General features: G+C 42.9%; 2 protein-coding genes across 2 annotated transcripts; both read right to left on the reverse strand.

Annotated features, from left to right (window-relative positions):
- Window positions 1-351: 351 nt before the first annotated feature.
- Window positions 352-6,990, reverse strand: ptges (prostaglandin E synthase). The gene is made up of 3 exons (XM_046368299.1): window positions 6,732-6,990; window positions 6,505-6,587; window positions 352-1,064 (listed from the first exon to the last, which is right to left on the reverse strand). The coding sequence occupies exons 1-3, from the start codon at window positions 6,987-6,989 to the stop codon at window positions 815-817; spliced, it is 591 nt and encodes a 196-aa protein (XP_046224255.1). The 5' UTR covers window position 6,990; the 3' UTR covers window positions 352-814.
- Window positions 6,991-10,756: 3,766 nt separating this feature from the next.
- Window positions 10,757-11,609, reverse strand: LOC124047718 (keratin-associated protein 4-9-like). Its single transcript, XM_046368022.1, has 2 exons — window positions 11,587-11,609; window positions 10,757-11,246 (listed from the first exon to the last, which is right to left on the reverse strand). Exons 1-2 carry the CDS (start codon window positions 11,607-11,609, stop codon window positions 10,757-10,759), a joined length of 513 nt encoding a protein of 170 aa, XP_046223978.1.
- Between the last annotated feature and the right edge of the window lie 8,404 nt (window positions 11,610-20,013).

Here is a 20,013-nt window from a genome sequence, read left to right on the forward strand (position 1 = left end):
CATGGTGGCCAATGCTAGATAAACGAACACAGTGAACCACCACACTGGTACCTCTAAGACTGGATCAAGCTGGTTTCAGCTAAAAGGTCATTATATCCCAGACATGCCGTACTAAAATAGCTCAACCCTGGTGCCAATCAGGGTTAAGTATAATTAAGCAATAAGGCTTATTGAGCCAATATACCACGGCTAAGGGCTGTTCTTACGCACAACGCAACGCGGAGTGCCTGGATACAGCCCTTAGCCGTGGATATTGGTAACATACCATAAACACCTGAGGTGCCTTATTTATATTAGAAACTGGTTACCAACGTAATTAGAGCAGTAAAAATAACACAGCTGTCAGCCAACCAGTATTCAGAGCTCAAACCACCCAGTTTATAACAAGAAATAGAGAATAAAAAAGACAGAAACAAGCAACAACTTGTGTATACAAAAACAACATGACGACACAATGAACTGGTTAAAAGGTTCAATGTTAACTAATTAAAACCTTTATCTTCAGAGAGTAGAGTCCCCTGGACTATCAAGAGGGAGGCAATTGACTTCAACATTGCATAGCAAACATACAGTACTGCAGGAGGATGTGCTTGCTAGAGCACAACACTGACTTCATTTCAGAGTACACACTTTCAGAGTACACACTGTCTTACAGCTGAGAGACACAAACTGCTATGGTAGCATTGATAGCGATATAGTCTTGAGGATGTCCCTTGTATGAAAAGCATCTCTTGCAGTATCCTCTACCGCTGATCTCACAGACTGAGATAGGTCTCAGATTGAAGTGGTCACAGATAGATCCAGAACACCACAACTACCACGAGGAGGCCACCGCCGCGAGGACCTGCACGGCCATGGAGACGCAGGGCACTTGGGCGACGACATAGGCCAGGGAGCGTGTGGGTGCCCGCAGGACACACAGGTAGGCCACTGTATGGAGCATGCGGAACAGGAAGAAGACCAGGAAGTGAGCGCGGGCCACGGCAAGCGACGGGCCAATCAGGGAGTACACAGCCCCCAGGAACAGGAAAGGGAAGATATTCTCCATGTCGTTACGGTGAGCTCTGAAACACACAAGAGAGAATATTACATTTCATGTTTTAGATGTATATATTTTTTTTACATTAATTGATTGGATAAAGTCATATTTATTATCATGGATGTATGGATTCTACATGAATAACTAAGCTGTTTGCACTGACTCAACAAGTTGACAAGAATAACTTGAATACACACAACAGCTCCCCATGCTCACACATCTGTTTTGAATCAGAAGGTCATTCCTGGAGCTTACAGTATGGTCGTCTGACTCAGCCGTCTGGCACTGACCCAAGCAGTGCAAAAACCCACTTCCGCTGTGATTACTCCACACACATGCAACTTTCTCCATTAGCCAACATAAGGGAGGAGTTTAGCCTACTGAGTAACAGAAGGAAAAGCCTCCATGACCAAAGGGAGTTCAAACACACAGGTTTGTTTATTCAGGTTTCTTTCTTTAAGTGAATCACTTCCTCTCTTCTGACTATCACTTAGGAAAAAATTCCTCTCATGGATTCCAGTCTCTGTCTCTAAATAGACCTATAGAACGTCGCAATGTATGCATGGCCTTTACCAGCAGCTGTCCGAGTCAGTCATAAAACCCAAACCATGGATTATCAATCATCCTTAAAAACAGTTGTAGTGACTCAATAGTATGAATTTTCTTTAGAAGCCATTTAGACATAACAATGAAATCAGATGTGCTGAGAAAAAGGAAGAGGATGGCTGTATGTAATCTCTGAGAAGTGCAGCATGTTATTCATCTTGCTTTGTTGAACTCAAGTACCACTCCAACCAATCAACATCAAGACATGGTAAACTCCCATGGTGTAATCTAAATAGAATAGACCCTTGAGTGTTTGATTATTTTGGCAGAGTTGTTAGGAGTTTAAGATTGCTAGGAATACAGACTGTAACCAGAGAGGAAAAGGAGAATTAAGAGGGTTTACTCCGCCCAAAATCTGTCCACGTTAAACAGATCAATATTTACACTAAACTATATGGAATTGTTTTAAGAAGGTCATACCAAGGATCATTTAGCTATATGATTTTTAATTTTAAGACCCCATCATTTATGAAAAAAATTATTAGCCCAAACAAACACATTGAATAACAGATTCACTACATGGAACAACAGATAGTCCTTACTGCTATTAGCCCAAACAAACACATTGAATAACAGATTCACTACATGGAACAACAGATAGTCCTTACTGCTATTAGCCCAAACAAACACATTGAATAACAGATAGTCCTTACTGCTATTTGCCCAAACAAACACATTGAATAACAGATAGTCCTTACTGCTATTAGCCCAAACAAACACATTGAATAACAGATAGTCCTTACTGCTATTAGCCCAAACAAACACATTGAATAACAGATTCACTACATGGAACAACAGATAGTCCTTACTGCTATTAGCCCAAACAAACACATTGAATAACAGATTCACTACATGGAACAACAGGTAGTCCTTACTGCTATTAGCCCAAACAAACACATTGAATAACAGATTCACTACATGGAACAACAGATAGTCCTTACTGCTATTAGCCCAAACAAACACATTGAATAACAGATAGTTCTTACTGCTATTAGCCCATACAAACACATTGAATAACAGATTCACTACATGGAACAACAGATAGTCCTTACTGCTATTAGCCCAAACAAACACATTGAATAACAGATTCACTACATGGAACAACAGATAGTCCTTACTGCTATTAGCCCAAACAAACACATTGAATAACAGATAGTCCTTACTGCTATTAGCCCAAACAAACACATTGAATAACAGATTCACTACATGGAACAACAGATAGTCCTTACTGCTATTAGGCCAAAAACACATTGAATAACAGATAGTCCTTACTGCTATTAGCCCAAACAAACACATTGAATAACAGATTCACTACATGGAACAACAGATAGTCCTTACTGCTATTAGCCCATACAAACACATTGAATAACAGATTCACTACATGGAACAACAGATAGTCCTTACTGCTATTAGCCCAAACAAACACATTGAATAACAGATTCACTACATGGAACAACAGATAGTCCTTACTGCTATTAGCCCAAACAAACACATTGAATAACAGATTCACTACATGGAACAACAGATAGTCCTTACTGCTATTAGCCCAAACAAACACATTGAATAACAGATTCACTACATGGAACAACAGATAGTCCTTACTGCTATTAGCCCAAACAAACACATTGAATAACAGATTCACTACATGGAACAACAGATAGTCCTTACTGCTATTAGCCCAAACAAACACATTGAATAACAGATTCACTACATGGAACAACAGATAGTCCTTACTGCTATTAGCCCAAACAAACACATTGAATAACAGATTCACTATATGGAACAACAGATAGTCCTTACTGCTATTAGCCCAAACAAACACATTGAATAACAGATAGTGCTTACTGCTATTAGCCCAAACAAACACATTGAATAACAGATTCACTACATGGAACAACAGATAGTCCTTACTGCTATTAGCCCAAACAAACACATTGAATAACAGATAGTGCTTACTGCTATTAGCCCAAACAAACACATTGAATAACAGATTCACTACATGGAACAACAGATAGTCCTTACTGCTATTAGCCCATACAAACACATTGAATAACAGATAGACCTTACTGCTATTAGCCCATACAAACGCATTGAATAACAGATAGTCCTTACTGCTATTAGCCCATACAAACACATTGAATAACAGATAGTCCTTACTGCTATTAGCCCAAACAAACACATTGAATAACAGATTCACTACATGGAACAACAGATAGTCCTTACTGCTATTAGCCCAAACAAACACATTGAATAACAGATTCACTACATGGAACAACAGATAGTCCTTACTGCTATTAGCCCAAACAAACACATTGAATAACAGATTCACTACATGGAACAACAGATAGTCCTTACTGCTATTAGCCCAAACAAACACATTGAATAACAGATAGTGCTTACTGCTATTAGCCCAAACAAACACATTGAATAACAGATTCACTACATGGAACAACAGATAGTCCTTACTGCTATTAGCCCAAACAAACACATTGAATAACAGATAGTGCTTACTGCTATTAGCCCAAACAAACACATTGAATAACAGATTCACTACATGGAACAACAGATAGTCCTTACTGCTATTAGCCCATACAAACACATTGAATAACAGATAGACCTTACTGCTATTAGCCCATACAAACGCATTGAATAACAGATAGTCCTTACTGCTATTAGCCCATACAAACACATTGAATAACAGATAGTCCTTACTGCTATTAGCCCAAACAAACACATTGAATAACAGATTCACTACATGGAACAACAGATAGTCCTTACTGCTATTAGCCCAAACAAACACATTGAATAACAGATAGTGCTTACTGCTATTAGCCCAAACAAACACATTGAATAACAGATTCACTACATGGAACAACAGATAGTCCTTACTGCTATTAGCCCATACAAACACATTGAATAACAGATAGTCCTTACTGCTATTAGCCCAAACAAACGCATTGAATAACAGATTCACTACATGGAACAACAGATAGTCCTTACTGCTATTAGCCCAAACAAACACATTGAATAACAGATTCACTAAATGGAACAACAGATAGTCCTTACTGCTATTAGCCCAAACAAACACATTGAATAACAGATTCACTACATGGAACAACAGATAGTCCTTACTGCTATTAGCCCAAACAAACACATTGAATAACAGATAGTCCTTACTGCTATTAGCCCAAACAAACACATTGAATAACAGATTCACTACATGGAACAACAGATAGTCCTTACTGCTATTAGCCCAAACAAACACATTGAATAACAGATAGTGCTTACTGCTATTAGCCCAAACAAACACATTGAATAACAGATTCACTACATGGAACAACAGACACTCCACAAAAAATATCAAAAGGAAGTTTGTTCTGAAGTGTCTATCCTATATCTGAGAGATATAATAAAGATAACTCCACATTCTTGCCATTAAACAGTCTCCATATATAATGCCATTAATTTGGGGAACCTTCAGACGAGTCTTGTGAGGACTGTGGACGTCCTTGAGCAAAACAACCAACATGTACATGTTTGTGAGAGTCTTGCCTTTGCTCAGAGTCACATTAGTGTGTGTGTAGCCCAAACGGTTGGGACGCTACCGACAGAAGTTGGCAGATGGGCTGTACCGACTTCAGACGAGTCTCCTGAGACTTGTGGAGGTCATAGAGCACAACGGAGAACATCATTGAGAGTCTCATCTTTCCATAGAGGGGTCATAGTAGTTTGTAAGCAAAACCGTTCGGACACTACAGATGATTTTGTGAGAAGACCGATTTTCTGAATGTCTCATGGTCTGACAAGCAGCGCTCTACCTCTGTCACCTTTCACCACAGATGTGGAAGTTATATCTCTAGCTTAAACTGACTAATTGTTTTTTAGGATTTTTTGATTATGCTAATTAAATTTCAGCGGGGCCATGGAGATCGACAGGGGGATTTAATGCTGTTCGTGGAGAATCTTAATTGGACCTAATTGATACCAGTCACAGAGCATTCCATTGTATTGCGCATCAGTGCATGAATGCCTGCTCAGCTCATCACATTTTACATCATCAATGAGTCGAGTCAGAAAGGGCCTCATGTGAGGGGAGAAAAGAGGGGAAAGTTTTCAGTGTTCACTAGAAAAAATAGTTTTTTTCTGCTGTCGTGGATCATTTCCTGTCTAGTTAAAACAACACAGACACTGAACCATATCCCCAGCCCCAGGATGGATAACAAACATCTGTGAAATAAAAATGAAAGTGCCACAAATGATCTCTATAGAGTTCAACCAGCTCCAGGTAAAATTCTCCATTTACATGTTTGGTTGTCACATGGAATGTGGGGTTGGTTGTCACCATCAACATTGCCACTGCCAGTACACAATAAATCCCACGCTCTTTGTGATGGTGCTATAAAGAGCTCCCTTCATTGCCTCTCTCTCGCACACAAACAGCACACACACACATATTTACTCAAAATGTCATGTTATTCTCAAGGCATTAAAATGCTGAATTTAGTTAGGAATATAGTTTGATTAAAGAAAATATATTGCTAAGACTGTTTTCTACATTGCTTAATTTCCTGTTACAAGAGGAATACCTTACTTGCAAACATTGTGACAAACAACCCCATACTGTGTGTGACATCCAACCCAGAGTGTGTTTGATGGCTTTATAACTCCATGTTGGAATAAGACATGAGGATAAAGAGTCCCCACCAGTATTGAAAGTTACCGGTGCTGAGAAATACACCAAAAAAGTGTGACAACCAACCCGGTCTCCACTACTGTTGAACATTCTATTGCTACCACCAATGTCAATAGGCTAGGGCTAGGCTACAATACAATCTGAGAACAGTAATCGCTCTTCTCACCTTCGGCACCGTTCTACGTCCGGATCCTCTCTGTAGTACTGGACCCCGCCGTGTCTCTGCGCATCCTCTGGGTTAGCGAAAGCCTTCACAGGAGAGAGAGATAATTCACAAATACCCTGACCAACGTTTATACAGCGCCGTACTTTACTTTTGTAACTAAGATGTATTCAAACCATAGATCAAATACCGAACTAGCCTAATAAACTGTTAACTGCGAAGTATCTTACCTTTTTACGAAGCCTGACTTGTCCAGTGATGATTGCTATGATGTACATCTTGATGACCAGGAGAACACTATAGAAAACAAAACAGGAAAAAGCCTCGTTCTCCAACATGATTGTCTGGTATGGTCTTCCAATTCCCAGGTGAAGTACGACTGTGTTATCGACGTCTGCGGTTGGAGAGTTGTTCGTGCTCATGGAGCCTAACTGGAAAGTATGGAACGGGATGGAGCACCAGGACTCAACACTTTCACTGACGCACATTTTGGAGGGGCGGTCTGGTGCTTCTCTCTCTCTCTCTCTCTCTCTCTCTCTCTCTCTCTCTCTCTCTCTCTCTCTCTTTCTCTCTAGCTCTCTCGCTCTTTCCCAAAACCCACAAGGTATACCTTGTGGGTTTTGTGATCTGATCAATGTGGTCCAATCATTATCTGATCAAGGTTTGTAACATCTACACATTCTATTAAAATATGTATATTACCTGCCCACCACCTCCACATTGCAATATGTTTGACTGATATTATAAAACAATGATATTAATTTATTTATTTTAAGACAATTACTGATGCCATAAGTCAATGCTACTACCTGTCAGTGATTATTTAGGCCTGCATTATACATTTTTTAAATGGTTTGACCAACCAGATCTGTTTACACATGATTGATATCCATATATTAATGGGTCCCGTCTGCTGAAGAAAGAGAGTCGGACCGAAATGCAGCGTGTAGGTTACTCATGACTTTAATGAAAGAACGGGTACATGAAATAACTGAAACTAAATACAAAAACAACAGAACGGAACGTGAAACTAATTACAGCCTATCTGGTGACTACAACACAGAGACAGGTACAAACACCCACAAAATACAAAGCGAACTCAGGCTACCTAAATACGGTTCCCAATCAGAGACAACGATAAGCACCTGACTCTAATTGAGAATCGCCTCAGGCAGCCAAGCCTATACCACACCCCTAATCAGCCGCGATCCCAAATAATACAAACCCCAATACGAAACACAACATATAAACCCATGTCACACCCTGGCCTACCCAAACATATAACAAAAACAGAAAATACAATGACCAAGGCGTGACAGTCCCTAACTACCTCCGGAGGTGGTCAAGTGGATCATGCGTCTTTTAATTGTCGACACCTGTCTAAAAATGTGGGCATCAAGATCAGGACAAAGGACGCATGTCAGTACCAGCTATACATATTTTTACTGAAGTACTTTACATCACTGCTCCTAACCATGCGTTACATCAGGATGTAGGATGTTTGAACAGGGCTTTTCGCATGGAATTTTCAGAATGCTTGCGTTCGGGATGTTTGAAATGCTGCAGGTTGTGTGGAGCGTGTGCAAAAGGAGGTGTGCGCACCGAGCTTCAAAGAGTGTTTGAGGAATGAGAGCTGCGCTCCTCTGTCCTGTAGAACGACTTCCCCTTAATGTTCTCTAGTTACGCCATGATTGACTCAGTCTTCTGTCACTAATGGGGACACTACATCACCGCCAAATCTAAGGGTAGCTCTCGAAAATTCAAGCAAAGTAATACTAAGTGTATGTTGTGTAGCAAGCTGTTAGTATCCCATGTGCCTCACCCTAATAATTTGGTCCCTTTCCTCTTCATAACTTAGCCTACTGTTTTGATTTGGTGGTGCGCATGTAGCCTTTAGCCTGTTTTAGAAAAATGTAATCATCAAATATTTTAAGAGCTTTCATTGTCTGCTTATATGCCCCTTTTATTTATCCTATGGTTCTGACTTGGTGTACAGAGAGAATACTATAAGAACGGCCTATGTTCTGAATTCTGTCGCTGTACATTTCAAAAGTGCTGAACAAATAGTTATATTAAATATGTCTGTCTTAACTCGCTCATTAATGTCTTAATCTAAATTATCTGCTCATTATCCCCTTATGCCATAGTTTGTACATCTCAATTGTCAGTAGAAACCACATTTGTTTAAGCAAGTCAGCCGTATCAGCTATGTTTTTTTTAAAGGCAGTAATGAAGCTGAATGAACTGTTTCCCTGCTAGACAAGGCTCAGATGATAGACAGGTGTAGCAGTGGTAGGGTGTTGGGACTCTGCTGTTGGGATTCTGCTGTTGGGACAGCTTTATGTAGGCCTTAACAGTTTGTGGGCAACCTTTTTCACCGTTATAATGCAATTAATGTATTGTTAAGTGTTGTGTTGTGGCTTTGCTGGCATGCATCTAAAAATATATATTTTTTAGTTTTCCACAAGATTTACATGCTAAACTTGCCACTGTTTCCTTCTAATGAGGGACATATTTAGAATGGAATAGTACTGGATAGCTAGGCCTACTGTCGCCAGGATGTGCACCTGGGATAAGGACTAAGGGATGTTTCATCAGCCCTTTTAAAAAGGCAGCAGTGAAACGTGGGGGCTGCCTGATCTATATTGAATTCAATAAATGTGAAAGACTAATCAAGAACAAACTAGTCTTTGATAGGCTAAATGAGCTAAATGAGCCCAGTCAAATCAGGATGACGAGGACCAGAGAAGGTGATTCTAGGCGCACAGAGAGTTTAAAAGGGCCATCTGCAATTGTTACATCCAGTTTTGGACTTATTGATACTACATATTGATTCTTTGAAGAATATAACGTATAAATGCCTCGTGAGCTTAGTTCAACTGTCTTACCCCATCAGAGCCCAAAATATAAGCTTGTTTTACTCCCATGTTTGTAAACAAAGAAAATGTTAACAAAGACTATATAGCTTCAAAACATAGTTAAATCATTTTGATATCATGGATGGTTAGTCTTTGCATCCATAGCTCTGTCTATGTGTTTGAAAGTGGTTACATTTTCCCAGGCCCATCCATCAACTGTTTACCAAAACACAGGTGGGTAGACCACTTTGTTATTGTTTCAATTAAGGACTCTAGTTATGTTTTGAGGCTATATACAGTGTTTGTTTACACTGACATTGTTTATCAACACTGGAGTAAAACAATCTGGGGTACGACAGTTGAAGTAAGCTCATGATGGGGTGCTGTTATGGTACAGCAGTACTGGGCTGGTGTGGCTGTGCCTTCCCAGTCCACCACTGGGCTTATCTCTGCTGGACATAACTTTTGTTCGTAGCGAATGAGGGCAGAGAAACAGCAGGAGCGGGACTTGAACCAGCAACTTCATGGTGCTATGGAGCGTTGTGCCAGAAAATCTATCCTGCATGAGCTAAAGTGGCCCCCGAAAACCCTGGGTTGACAATGAGAGAGAGGTCTCTATATCCTTCTCAGAGACCCTGACAGAAGTATACAAAATACACATCATAACACTAACACAGCAGTGTGTACAATCATCACAATGCAGACATCCAAATGATGTCAGTGTTAATAGACTGGTGTTTACCAGAAATGTCAAACTTGTCAACACTAAAGCTCTCTAATTGACTTTGGCAGAATAACTTGTTGGATTTCACGGTGACTGTTTCCTCTGCCATAAAGGGCCCTAAAAGTCCTTCACTCTTAAAATGGAAAGACTCAAAACACCATCATTGTGTAGGGAAACCATGAGAAGTAGTGTACCTAAGCTGAGATCTGGTGTTTGGAGGGTGTTTGAATGTAAACCCAATGGGCGTGTTCTGATTCACTGAATGGATTTCAAAACAGAATGGAAGTACTCTGAAACACCCAAAGTGGTTCTTCATTCTGAATCATTGTGTTTTTAAGAGAGGTTTGTGAAAACACTTTTCAATGTTTCAGTGCATGTAAGTCATCATCAAAATACAAAAACAATGTATAATGGCCTGTCTCTCTCATCCAATAAAATGCTTTATAGCATAAATATTGATTGATGCTGATTTTCAGTAGATATTTGTATTAAAATTTTAAAGAAAACGATGGATGTTTTTTTTTCCTAAGGTAGACTTTGGCACTTATTATAGGCTACAGTTGCCAGGCCCATTCTGACATCATAAATAATGTACAACTGTTCAATCCAAACGTTTAGGACTATGTAAGATAGCAGATGTAACAAGAGTTAACATGTGTAAAGTGGGCCTTCATCACTGGTTTTCATGTGAGGACAGAAGGTGGATGTGAACAAGGGTCTCCTGCTTGTCAAAAGACTGCCTTGGTGCACTCTGTCTTGGTGCACTCTCCTTAGTGCACTCTGCCTTGGTGCACTCTGCCTTAGTGCACTCTGCCTTGGTGTACTCTGCCTTAGTGCACTCTGCCTTGGTGCACTCTGCCTTAGTGCACTCTGCCTTAGTGCACTCTGCCTTGGTGCACTCTGCCTTAGTGCACTCTGCCTTAGTGCACTCTGCCTTGGTGTACTCTGCCTTGGTGCACTCTGCCTTAGTGCACTCTGTCTTGGTGCACTCTGCCTTGGTGCACTCTGCCTTGGTGCACTCTGCCTTAGTGCACTCTGCCTTAGTGCACTCTGCCTTGGTGCACTTTGCCTTGGTGCACTCTGCCTTAGTGCACTCTGCCTTGGTGCACTCTGCCTTGGTGCACTCTGCCTTGGTGCACTCTGCCTTGGTGCACTCTGCCAGTCTTCAGGACTAAATGGTTATGCTGAGCACATGGGGCCCGATTCAGAATTGAGATAAGTAGACTTAACATGGACTCATGTTAAGTCCGTGTTAGATCAACTTCCCACTTGGTACACACTGTTTTAATCAATGACATTAAACCAGTGTTTAAAAGACATCTGCGCCCAGTGGGTTATCTTAAGTCTGAATCGGCCCTATAGATAATAATTAAAACAATTCTGTGCTTTGCTTATTAAAAACAAGAGAATACAGAGAAGGAGTGAAAGTTGGAAAGGTGGAAGTGGGAACCATGAACTGCTGGGGCAGTAAGATGGGAGTCGTTCCTTTGTAATTTTACCCACTCAACCACACAGCCGGGAACCATGTGAGGAACTTGGGCCCCAATATCAGAAGCAAAATGTGTACTTTGAACAATGTGCTACCGTACTGTTCAGAATTCACCTGGTCTGAAGCCTGGAGGTGGAGAGAAAGCATTCGTGGCAGGTACGACCTCTAGCAAACTCTATGGTCAAGTATAAAAACAGGCAAGTTTGCAAGCACCTCCCCTGTATTCGGGTCCTTCACAAATTCAGACAGGAGAGAGCACACCAAACGCACAGACAAAACTATCCAAATTAATCAAAGAAAGTATGGATCCGTGCTATCCGGGATCCTTAATTTGAAAATAGTTAAGGTAAGGGTTTAGGGTAGGGACGTCTCAAGGATCTCAGATAGCACTGACCATGAAAGTATGTGTCAAGGAAAACGTGAGTACAAAATGTTATGCTGGAGGGTAAGCGCGTTGTGCCAGTAACTGGTTGCTGGATCGAATCCCCGTACTGACAAAGTACAAATATGTCGTTCTGCCCCTGAGCAAGGCAATTAACCCACTGTTCACCGGGCGTCGACGACGTGGATGTTGATTATTAAGGCAGCCCCCGCACCTCTCTGATTCAGAGGGGTTGGGTTAAATGCATCGTTGTACAAATGACTAGGTATCCCCCTTTCTGTTGTATAACTGACGAGGTATCCCCCTTTCTCTTTCTGTTGTATAAATGACTAGGTATCCCCCTTTCCCTTTCTGTTGTATAAATGACTAGGTATCCCCCTTTCTGTTGTATAAATGACTAGGTATCCCCCTTTCCCTTTGTGTTGTATAAATGACTAGGTATCCCCCTTTGTGTTGTATAAATGACTAGGTATCCCCCTTTGTGTTGTATAAATGACTAGGTATCCCCCTTTGTGTTATATAAATAACTAGGTATCCCCCTTTGTGTTGTATAAATGACTAGGTATCCCCCTTTCCCTTTCTGTTGTATAAATGACTAGGTATCCCCTTTTCTGTTGTATAAATGACTAGGTATCCCCCTTTGTGTTGTATAAATGACTAGGTATCCCCCTTTCCCTTTCTGTTGTATAAATGACTAGGTATCCCCCTTTCTGTTGTATAAATGACTAGGTATCCCCCTTTCCCTTTGTGTTGTATAAATGACTAGGTATCCCCCTTTGTGTTGTATAAATGACTAGGTATCCCCCTTTGTGTTGTATAAATGACTAGGTATCCCCCTTTGTGTTATATAAATGACTAGGTATCCCCCTTTGTGTTGTATAAATGACTAGGTATCCCCTTTTCTGTTGTATAAATGACTAGGTATCCCCCTTTGTGTTGTATAAATGACTAGGTATCCCCCTTTGTGTTGTATAAATGACTAGGTATCCCCCTTTGTGTTGTATAAATGACTAGGTATCCCCCTTTGTGTTGTATAAATGACTAGGTATCCGCCTTTCCCTTTGTGTTGTATAAATGACTGTTATGCAGGTGAGTGAGGACCCAAAAGCGATATAACGGAAACAGAGTCTTTTAATGTCCAAACAGGGAAAACATAAATCCTCAATCATTACAGGGGAAGTCCAAACAGGGAAAACACAAATCCTCTAGTTTAACAGGAGAGTCCCCCTTCTAGTTGTTGAGGAGAGTTGCAGGGCTAGCGGCAACAGACTGCAGGTCCCTTCGGGTAGGCGCGGGCCGTAGAGGATAGAGACACCTGCTCACACGTAGTATCTGATGACGAGGCAGAATACAACTGGACGGAACAAAAGCAAAGCAAACAGCAAACAAGAATCCGACAAGGACAGAAGCAGAAACAGACAGAGAAATAGAGACTTAATCAGAGGGCAAAATAGGGGACAGGTGTGAATGAGGAACAGCTAGGAGCAGGAACGGAACGATAGAGAGAGAGAGGAATAGAGAGAGAGAAAGAAACCTAAAAGACCAGCAGGGGGAAACGAAGAGAAGAGAAAGCACAGGGACAAGACATGACAATACAATACATGACAGTACCCCCCCACTCACCGAGCGCCTCCTGGCGCACTCGAGGAGGAAACCTGGCGGCAACGGAGGAAATCATCGATCAGCGAACGGTCCAGCACGTCCCGAGATGGAACCCAACTCCTCTCCTCAGGACCGTAACGGGAAACGATGAAGAGGGAATCTAGTGCAATTACTATTATAAAAATGAGACACGGGTAGAGAACTGTAAGAGTTTGAGCAATCAGGACCAAACAGGCCAGGAGAGTAACAACTAGGGACAGACTGAGACACAGCAAGGCTAAGACCAGGAACAGGAGAGGCGGTGGCTGTGGACAGACTGAGACACAGCAAGTGCAGGAGCAGGACCAGGAGAGATGCGGTGTCTGGGGACAGACTTAGACACAGCAAGGCCAGGAGCAGAAGCAGGAAGAGAGTTACCGGACTTAGTCTGCGCGCAGTCCGAACAAGCAGCCACGAAACGACGCGTATCACGCTCCTGAGTGGGCCACCAAAAACGCTGGCGAAAAGAAGCAAGCGTACCCCGAACGCCGAGGTGGCCGGCTGACTTGGCAGAGTGAGCCCACTGAAGAACGGCCAGACGAGTAGGAACGGGAACGAAAAGAAGGTTCCTAGGACAAGCACGCGGAGAAGGAGTGTGAGTGAGTGCTTGCTTAACCTGCCTCTCAATTCCCCAGACAGTCAACCCGACAACACACCCCTCAGGGAATCTCCCCTCGGGGTCGGTGGAGGCTACTGAAGAACTGAAGAGACGGGATAAAGCATCAGGCTTGGTGTTCCTTGAGCCCGGACGATAAGAAATAACGAACTCGAAATGAGCGAAATACAGCGCCCAACGAGCCTGATGCGCATTAAGTCGTTTGGCAGAACGGATGTACTCAAGGTTCTTATGGTCAGTCCAAACGACAAAAGGAACGGTCGCCCCCTCCAACCACTGTCGCCATTCGCCTAGGGCTAAGCGGATGGCGAGCAGTTCGCGGTTAGCCACATCATAGTTACGTTCCGACGGTGACAGGCGATGAGAAAAATACGCGCAAGGGTGGACCTTATCGTCAGAATGGGAGCGCTGGGACAGAATGGCTCCCACGCCCACTTCTGACGCGTCTACCTCGACAATGAACTGTTTAGTGACGTCAAGTGTAACAAGGATAGGAGCGGATGTAAAACGCTTCTTGAGGAGATCAAAAGCTCCCTGGGCGGAAACGGACCACTTAAAGCACGTCTTGACAGAAGTAAGGGCTGTGAGAGGAGCTGCCACTCGACCGAAATTACGAATGAAACGCCGATAGAAATTCGCGAAACCGAGAAAGCGCTGCAGTTCGACACGTGACTTAGGGACGGGCCAATCGCTGACAGCATGGACCCTAGCGGGATCCATCTGAATGCCTTCAGCGGAAATAACAGAACCGAGAAAAGTGACGGAGGAGACATGAAAAGCGCACTTCTCAGCCTTCACATAAAGACAATTCTCTAAAAGGTGCTGGAGGACACGTCGAACGTGCTGAACATGAATCTGGAGTGACGGTGAAAAAAATCAGGATCTCGTCAAGGTAAACAAAAACAAAGATGTTCAGCATGTCACTCAGTACATCATTCACTAATGCCTGAAAGACACCTGGAGCATTAGCGAGACCGAACGGCAGAACCCGGTATTCAAAATGCCCTAACGGAGTGTTAAACGCCGTTTTCCACTCGTCCCCCTCCCTGATGCGCACGAGATGGTAAGCGTTACGAAGGTCCAACTTAGTAAAGAACCTGGCTCCCTGCAGAATCTCGAAAACTGAAGACATAAGGGGAAGCGGATAACGATTCTTAACCGTTATGTCATTCAGCCCTCGATAATCCACGCAGGGGCGCAGGGTCCCGTCCTCTTCCTTAACAAAAAGAACCCCGCTTCGGCGGGAGAGGAGGAAGGGACCACGGTACCGGTGTCGAGAGCTACAGACAAATAATCTTCGAGAGCCTTACGTTCGGTAGCCGACAGAGAGTCTAGTCTACCCCGTGGGGGAGTAGTACCCGGAAGGAGATCAATACAACAATCATACGACCAGTGAGGAGGAAGGGAGGTGGCCCTGGACCGACTGAAGACCGTGCGCAGATCATGATATTCCTCCGGCACCCCTGTCAAATCACCAGGCTCCTCCTGTGAAGAGGGGGCAGAAGAAACAGGAGGAATAGCAGACACTAAACACTTAACATGACAAGAGACGTTCCAGGAGAGGATAGAATTACTAGACCAATTAATAGAAGGATTATGACACACTAGCCAGGGATGGCCCAAAACAACAGGTGTAAAAGGTGAACAAAAAATCAAAAAAGAAATGGTTTCACTATTATTACCAGAGACAGTGAGGGTTAAAGGTAGCGTTTCACGCTGAATCCTGGGGAGAGGACTACCATCCAAGGCGAACATAGCCGTGGGCTCCCCTAACTGCCTGAGAGGAATGTCATGTTCCCGAGCCCAGGCTTCGTCCATAAAACAGCCCTCCACCCAGAGTCTATTAATGCACTGCAGGAAGCTGCCGAACCGGTCCAGCGTAGATGGACCGACAAGGTAGTACAGGAACTTGACGGAGAGACCAGAGTAGTAGCGCTCGCCAGTAGCCCTCCGCTTACTGATGAGCTCTGGCCTTTTACTGGACATGAAATGACAAAATGACCAGCGGAACCGCAATAGAGACAGAGGCGGTTGGTGATTCTCCGTTCCCTCTCCTTAGACGAGATGCGAATACCCCCCAGCTGCATGGGCTCAACACCTGAGCCAGTGGGGGGAGATGGTAGAGATGCGGAGAGGGGGGACACTGTTAACGCAAGCTCTCTTCCATGAGCTCGGTGACGAAGATCTACCCGTCGTTCTATGCGAATAGCGAGTTCAATCAAAGAATCCACGCTGGAAGGAACCTCCCGGGAGAGAATCTCATCCTTAACCTCAGCGTGGAGACCCTCCAGAAAACGAGCGAGCAACGCCGGCTCGTTCCAGTCACTGGAGGCAGCAAGAGTGCGAAACTCTATAGAGTAATCCGTTATGGATTGATTACCTTGACATAGGGAAGACAGGGCCCAGGAAGCTTCTTTCCCAAAAACAGAACGATCAAAAACCTGTATCATCTCCTCCTTAAAGTTCTGATACTGGTTAGTACACTCAGCCCTTGCCTCCCAGATAGCCGTGCCCCACTCACGAGCCCGTCCAGTAAGGAGAGATATGACGTAGGCGATACGAGCAGTACCCCTGGAGTACGTGTTGGGCTGGAGAGAGAACACAATATCACACTGGGTAAGGAACGAGCGACATTCAGTGGGCTCCCCAGAGTAACACGGTGGGTTATTAATTCTGGGCTCCGGAGACCCGGAAGCCCAGGAGGTAACCGGTGGATCGAGGCGGAGATTGTGAATATCCTCCAAGAGGCCGGAGACTTGGGCGGCCAGGGTCTCAACGGCATGTCGAGCAGCAGACAATTCCTGTTCGTGTCTGCCTAGCATCGCTCCCTGGAACTCGACGGCTGAGTTGAGAGAATCCGAAATCGCTGGGTCCATTCTTGGTCGGATTCTTCTGTTATGCAGGTGAGTGAGGACCCAAAAGCGATATAACGGAAACAGAGTCTTTTAATGTCCAAACAGGGAAAACATAAATCCTCAATCATTACAGGGGAAGTCCAAACAGGGAAAACACAAATCCTCTAGTTTAACAGGAGAGTCCCCCTTCTAGTTGTTGAGGAGAGTTGCAGGGCTAGCGGCAACAGACTGCAGGTCCCTTCGGGTAGGCGCGGGCCGTAGAGGATAGAGACACCTGCTCACACGTAGTATCTGATGACGAGGCAGAATACAACTGGACGGAACAAAAGCAAAGCAAACAGCAAACAAGAATCCGACAAGGACAGAAGCAGAAACAGAGAGAGAAATAGAGACTTAATCAGAGGGCAAAATAGGGGACAGGTGTGAAAGAGTAAACGAGGTCGTTAGGAGAATGAGGAACAGCTGGGAGCAGGAACGGAACGATAGAGAGAGAGAGGAATAGAGAGAGAGAAAGAAACCTAAAAGACCAGCAGGGGGAAACGAAGAGAAGAGAAAGCACAGGGACAAGACATGACAATACAATACATGACAAATGACTAGGTATCCCCCTTTGTGCTGTATAAATGACTAGGTATCCCCTTTGTGTTGTATAAATGACTAGGCATCCCCCTTTCCCTTTGTGTTGTATAAATGACTAGGTATCCCCCTTTCTGTTGTATAACTGACTAGGTATCCCCCTTTCCCTTTGTGTTGTATAAATGACTAGGTATCCCCCTTTCCCTTTGTGTTGTATAAATGACTAGGTATCCCCCTTTCCCTTTGTGTTGTATAAATGACTAGGTATCCCCCTTTCCCTTTGTGTTGTATAAATGACTAGGTATCCCCCTTTCCCTTTGTGTTGTATAAATGACTAGGTATCCCCCTTTCCCTATGTGTTGTATAAATGACTAGGTATCCCCCTTTCCCCTTGTGTTGTATAAATGACTAGGTATCCCCCTTTCCCTTTGTGTTGTATAAATGACTAGGTATCCCCCTTTCCCTTTGTGTTGTATAAATGACTAGGTATCCCCCTTTCCCTTTCTGTTGTATAAATGACTAGGTATCCCCCTTTCCCTTTCTGTTGTATAAATGACTAGGTATCCCCCTTTGTGTTGTATAAATGACTAGGTATCCCCCGTTGTGTTATATAAATGACTAGGTATCCCCCTTTGTGTTGTATAAATGACTAGTTATCTCCCTTTCCCTTTGTGTTGTATAAATGACTAGGTATCCCCCTTTGTGTTGTATAAATGACTAGGTATCCCCCTTTCTGTTGTATAACTGACTAGGTATCCCCTTTCTGTTGTATAAATGACTAGCTTTCCCCCTTTCCCTTTGTGTTGTATAAATGACTAGGTATCCCCCTTTCCCTTTGTGTTGTATAAATGACTAGGTATTCCCCTTTCCCTTTCTGTTGTATAAATTTCTAGGTATCCCCCTTTCCCTTTCTGTTGTATAAATGACTAGGTATCCCCCTTTGTGTTGTATAAATGACTAGGTATCCCCCTTTGTGTTGTATAAATGACTAGGTATCCCCTTTTCTGTTCTATAAATGACTAGGTATCCCCCTTTGTGTTGTATAAATGACTAGGTATCCCCCGTTGTGTTGTATAAATGACTAGGTATCCCCCTTTGTGTTGTATAAATGACTAGGTATCCCCCTTTCCCTTTGTGTTGTATAAATGACTAGGTATCCCCCTTTGTGTTGTATAAATGACTAGGTATCCCCTTTGTGTTGTATAAATGACTAGGTATCCTCCTTTGTGTTGTATAAATGACTAGGTATCCCCTTTTCTGTTCTATAAATGACTAGGTATCCCCCTTTGTGTTGTATAAATGACTAGGTATCCCCCGTTGTGTTGTATAAATGACTAGGTATCCCCCTTTGTGTTGTATAAATGACTAGGTATCCCCCTTTCCCTTTTTGTTGTATAAATGACTAGGTATCCCCCTTTCCCTTTGTGTTGTATAAATGACTAGGCATCCCCCTTTGTGTTGTATAAATGACTAGGTATCCCCCTTTCCCTTTGTGTTGTATAAATGACTAGGTATCCCCCTTTCCCTTTGTGTTGTATAAATGACTAGGTATCCCCCTTTCCCTTTCTGTTGTATAAATGACTAGGTATCCCCCTTTCCCTTTCTGTTGTATAAATGACTAGGTATCCCCCTTTGTGTTGTATAAATGACTAGGTATCCCCCTTTGTGTTGTATAAATGACTAGGTATCTCCCTTTCCCTTTGTGTTGTATAAATGACTAGGTATCCCCCTTTCTGTTGTATAAATGACTAGGTATCCCCCTTTCCCTTTATGTTGTATAAATGACTAGGTATCCCCTTTGTGGTGTATAAATGACTAGGTATCCCTCTTTGTGTTGTATAAATGACTAGGTATCCCCCTTTGTGTTGTATAAATGACTAGGTATCCCCCTTTGTGTTGTATAAATGACTAGGTATCCCCTTTGTGTTGTATAAATGACTAGGTATCCCCCTTTGTGTTGTATAAATGTCTAGGTATCCCCCTTTCCCTTTCTGTTGTATAAATGACTAGGTATCCCCCTTTGTGTTGTATAAATGACTAGGTATCCCCCTTTGTGTTGTATAAATGACTAGGTATCCCCCTTTGTGTTGTATAAATGACTAGGTATCCCCCTTTGTGTTGTATAAATGACTAGGTATCCCCCTTTGTGTTGTATAAATGACTAGGTATCCCCTTTGTGTTGTATAAATGACTAGGTATCCCCCTTTCCCTTTGTGTTGTATAAATGACTAGGTATCCCCCTTTCCCTTTGTGTTGTATAAATGACTAGGTATCCCCCTTTCCCTTTGTGTTGTATAAATAACTAGGCATCCCCTTTGTGTTGTATAAATGACTAGGTATCCCCCTTTCCCTTTGTGTTGTATAAATGATT

The sequence above is a fragment of the Oncorhynchus gorbuscha genome, linkage group LG11 (genome assembly GCF_021184085.1).
Source record: "Oncorhynchus gorbuscha isolate QuinsamMale2020 ecotype Even-year linkage group LG11, OgorEven_v1.0, whole genome shotgun sequence".
NCBI lineage: Eukaryota > Metazoa > Chordata > Actinopteri > Salmoniformes > Salmonidae > Oncorhynchus > Oncorhynchus gorbuscha.

Coding starts and splice junctions, on each gene's coding strand:
- ptges (XM_046368299.1), bottom strand. CDS start 6,989: ATGTGCGTCAGTGAAAGTGTTGAGTCCTGGTGCTCCATCCCGTTCCAT. Junction 6,588..6,731: donor AAGTCAGGCTTCGTAAAAAG/GTAAGATACTTC, acceptor TCTCCTGTGAAG/GCTTTCGCTAACCCAGAGGA. Junction 1,065..6,504: donor GACGTAGAACGGTGCCGAAG/GTGAGAAGAGCG, acceptor TGTGTGTTTCAG/AGCTCACCGTAACGACATGG.
- LOC124047718 (XM_046368022.1), bottom strand. CDS start 11,609: ATGGTTCCCGGCTGTGTGGTTGA. Junction 11,247..11,586: donor GTTCCCGGCTGTGTGGTTGA/GTGGGTAAAATT, acceptor TTAGTCCTGAAG/ACTGGCAGAGTGCACCAAGG.